The 3052-nt window shown below is 54.9% G+C and overlaps 1 protein-coding gene across 1 annotated transcript; it reads left to right on the forward strand.

The window, feature by feature from the left end:
- The first annotated feature begins 849 nt into the window (after positions 1-849).
- BHLHE23 (basic helix-loop-helix family member e23) lies at positions 850-2177 on the forward strand. The gene has a single exon (XM_048074764.2). The coding sequence runs from the start codon at positions 981-983 to the stop codon at positions 1644-1646; it is 666 nt and encodes a 221-aa protein (XP_047930721.1). The 5' UTR covers positions 850-980; the 3' UTR covers positions 1647-2177.
- Positions 2178-3052: the final 875 nt, after the last annotated feature.

Here is a 3052-nt window from a genome sequence, read left to right on the forward strand (position 1 = left end):
TCTCTCAAATATATATATATATACACATATATAAACACAGATATGTATGTATGTTCTCTAATCAATTCTTTATTTGTTTGGGGGCTAACAAGGACTAGGGTGTGGTGGCCATTTCCACAATAAGACGGACTCCTGCATGGTAACGTATTTTACTGTGGACTCCAAATGAGATCAGACTTGGGGAATTGCACAAACCATTGATCTGCACCCTTTGCACTGGGTTCAACAAACTCTGACAGAAAGTCAACCTTGACATCCTTGCTAGCTTTCTAAAAACCCGTGCTTGACAGAAACGGGCTCCAACTAGTGTCCCAGTGAGAGGAAGGCTGAAGCATCAGCTCAACAGTCGCCTTTTCTTGTTCATTTTAGAAAGGGAAATTTAGAGCTTTTAAAAGCTCCTCTAAGAGAGGACATCACGACGGGACAGGAGCATGGTGACAGGACAGGAGTGTGGTGACGGTCAGGAGCATCGTGATGGGACAAGAGCGTGGTGACAGGACAGGAGCATCGTGACAGGACAGGAGTGTGGTGATGGGATAGGAGCATGGTGCCAGGACAGCAGACCCGGACAGAGCACACCAGTGACAAGACTTCACCCCGCCACTCCCGGAGCCCCCCTCTATCCGCAGGGGACCCACCTGCCCCCCCCACCCCACAGCCCTGCCACTGCCTCCTCAGGGCCGCGCTGCCCGCCCCTCCCCGCTCCCCTCAGCGCCCGCCTCAGGCGGCGGGGACGAGGGCGGGGCTGCGCCCGGCGCGGGGCCGTTCCCGCCGTCCCTCTCTGCCCTCTGATTGGGCGGCGGGGCCTCGCGCCGGGCCGCTCTCCGCTATATAAGCGGCGGCGGGGCCGCGGCCGCCTCACAGCCCGCCCCCGGCGCGGAGCGGCGAGGAGCGGAGCGGCGGAGACGGCTCCTACTCTTCATCATCGCCGTCCTCATCCTCCTCCTCCCTCAGCGCCGGGGCGGCGTCAGGGAGGCAGGATGGCCGAGCTCAAGTCTCTGGCCGGCGAGGCGTACCTGGCGCTGGCCCCGGGCTACGCCCCGTCGCCTTTCTCCTACGGCGGCGCCCCGAGCCCTCGGGGAGCCTTGGCGGGGGGCGGCGGGGCGGCCTTCCACCACCCCGGGGCGCTGGGCAAGGCGGCGGAGAGCAGCGGCGAGCAGAGCGGCGACGAGGAGGACGGCTTCGAGGCCGGGGCGAAGGGCGGCGAGGCCTTGGAGCGGGAGGGCAAGCTGAAGGGGGCCGCGCTGGGCAAGAAGCCCAAGGAGCAGCGCTCGCTGCGCCTCAGCATCAACGCGCGGGAGCGGCGGCGGATGCACGACCTCAACGACGCCTTGGACGGCCTGCGCTCCGTCATCCCCTACGCCCACAGCCCCTCGGTGCGCAAACTGTCCAAAATCGCCACCCTGCTCCTGGCCAAGAACTACATCCTCATGCAGGCGCAGGCTCTGGAGGAGATGCGGAGGCTGGTGGCCTACCTGAACCAGGGCCAAGCGCTCGGCGCCCCGCTGCCCGCCACCCTCAGCCCCTTCGGACAGTCGGCCGTCTACCCCTTCACCAGCACGGCCTTGCCCGGCTGCCCTGAGAAATGCACTGCCTTCACGGGAGCCGCCTCTGCCCTCTGCAAACACTGTAACGACAAGCCTTGACTTCTGCCTTCTTCGGGCTTCTCGGGTTTATTTTTCTTTCTCTTTTTTTTTTTTTCCTGTGCACCTCTCTTTCCACTCGCCACCAGCCCCGGCTTCCTGCCATCAGTTAAGTCTGGGTTTTCTGTTTGTTCATTTTTTATTAAATCACCCCCTCGTACCTCATTCGGAGATGCTCAGACCCAAAACACACCCACCGTTAACTTTTAGTTTCTTCCCCCATGCAATTCCATCGGTAGTCGTTTCCCTCCCAGCCCGTTAGCGGACTGTGAGCGTGGCGTTTCTTTTCTGCCTGCTCTGACCTGCAAAGTTCTTGAGCAGTTTTTATACTACAGGAGCACAGGGAGGGGGAGAGAGAGAGATCTGGAAGTGGAAACCTCAGTGAGTTTTCTTTGGACTGATTGATCTGGGTTGAAAACAGCTTAAAAGGAAAGAAAGAAAACCCAGCCCCGAAACTATGCAATGTTTCAGAGCCACACGTAAATGAGGGGCTTCATCCATAGCCAGACAGGGCTTGCTTGTGCCCAAAAACCCGGATGAAAATGTCATTTGGTCAGCTCCTGGGAGGGAGGCAGTCTGGTGCTCTTGATAAAGCTATAGATGCTTCAAAATAAGATGCATTATTTTGATCTTTAGAACAAAATAATCTTGAACTGAGGGGACTCTGATTGTATGCTAATGCCTGCTTTTTGCCTGTTTCTCAGCTTGGTTAAGTTTTCCAGATTTTCCAAAGTCGTTGCTCATCGTAAGCAAAACAAAGGTCACTTAACATATTTATATGTATTTATAATAAATAAAAGACATGAATAACCACTTTCTCTGTCCTACATGTCTCTAAAACCAGCTGGCAGCCCGAGCAAAGCCCTGCTGAAGTCAGGTAACGAGGAGGTGCTGTAGCAGTGCTTCCCAGGGGAGCAGCGCTGTGAACTTAGGTGAACAATCATCGTGCTTTAAAAAGCTTGTGGAAATTCAGCTCCTTCTCAGCAGGGATTTTGTTTTTTTCTCCATCTTTTCTAATGAATCTCAAGCACACAAAAATGTTGTTTGTGCCTGACGTTTACAGTTAAGCAGACTGTAAATGCATGAGGTTTAACTTATGTATTTGGATGCTTGCTGGAGAGCGCTTTGCCCCCAGTGCTGGAGCTGTGTTTAAATGGGGCTGCTGTAGCACTGAGCTTAGCTCCGAGGACACCGGTGTAAAACACGTCAGGGAAGGAAATTGTTTAAAGACTCTGCTCGTCCCTTCAGCTTGGTTTTCTGTTATATCTGCAGCTTGACCTACGTGTGGTTTGGGCTGCTTAATGTCACGGCTAAATGAATAATCTCTTGCCAAGTACTGACTGCGGTAGTACGAGTTACCAAGTGAGTCCCTCGCCGACCAAGTTTTGATGTCAACGTGCTGGTTTACT

This window comes from Anser cygnoides, chromosome 16, assembly GCF_040182565.1.
Source record: "Anser cygnoides isolate HZ-2024a breed goose chromosome 16, Taihu_goose_T2T_genome, whole genome shotgun sequence".
NCBI classification, from domain to species: domain Eukaryota; kingdom Metazoa; phylum Chordata; class Aves; order Anseriformes; family Anatidae; genus Anser; species Anser cygnoides.

Excerpts from the sequence above, each read along its gene's own strand:
- BHLHE23 (XM_048074764.2), top strand. The coding sequence starts at position 981 with ATGGCCGAGCTCAAGTCTCTGGCCGGCGAGGCGTACCTGGCGCTGGCC.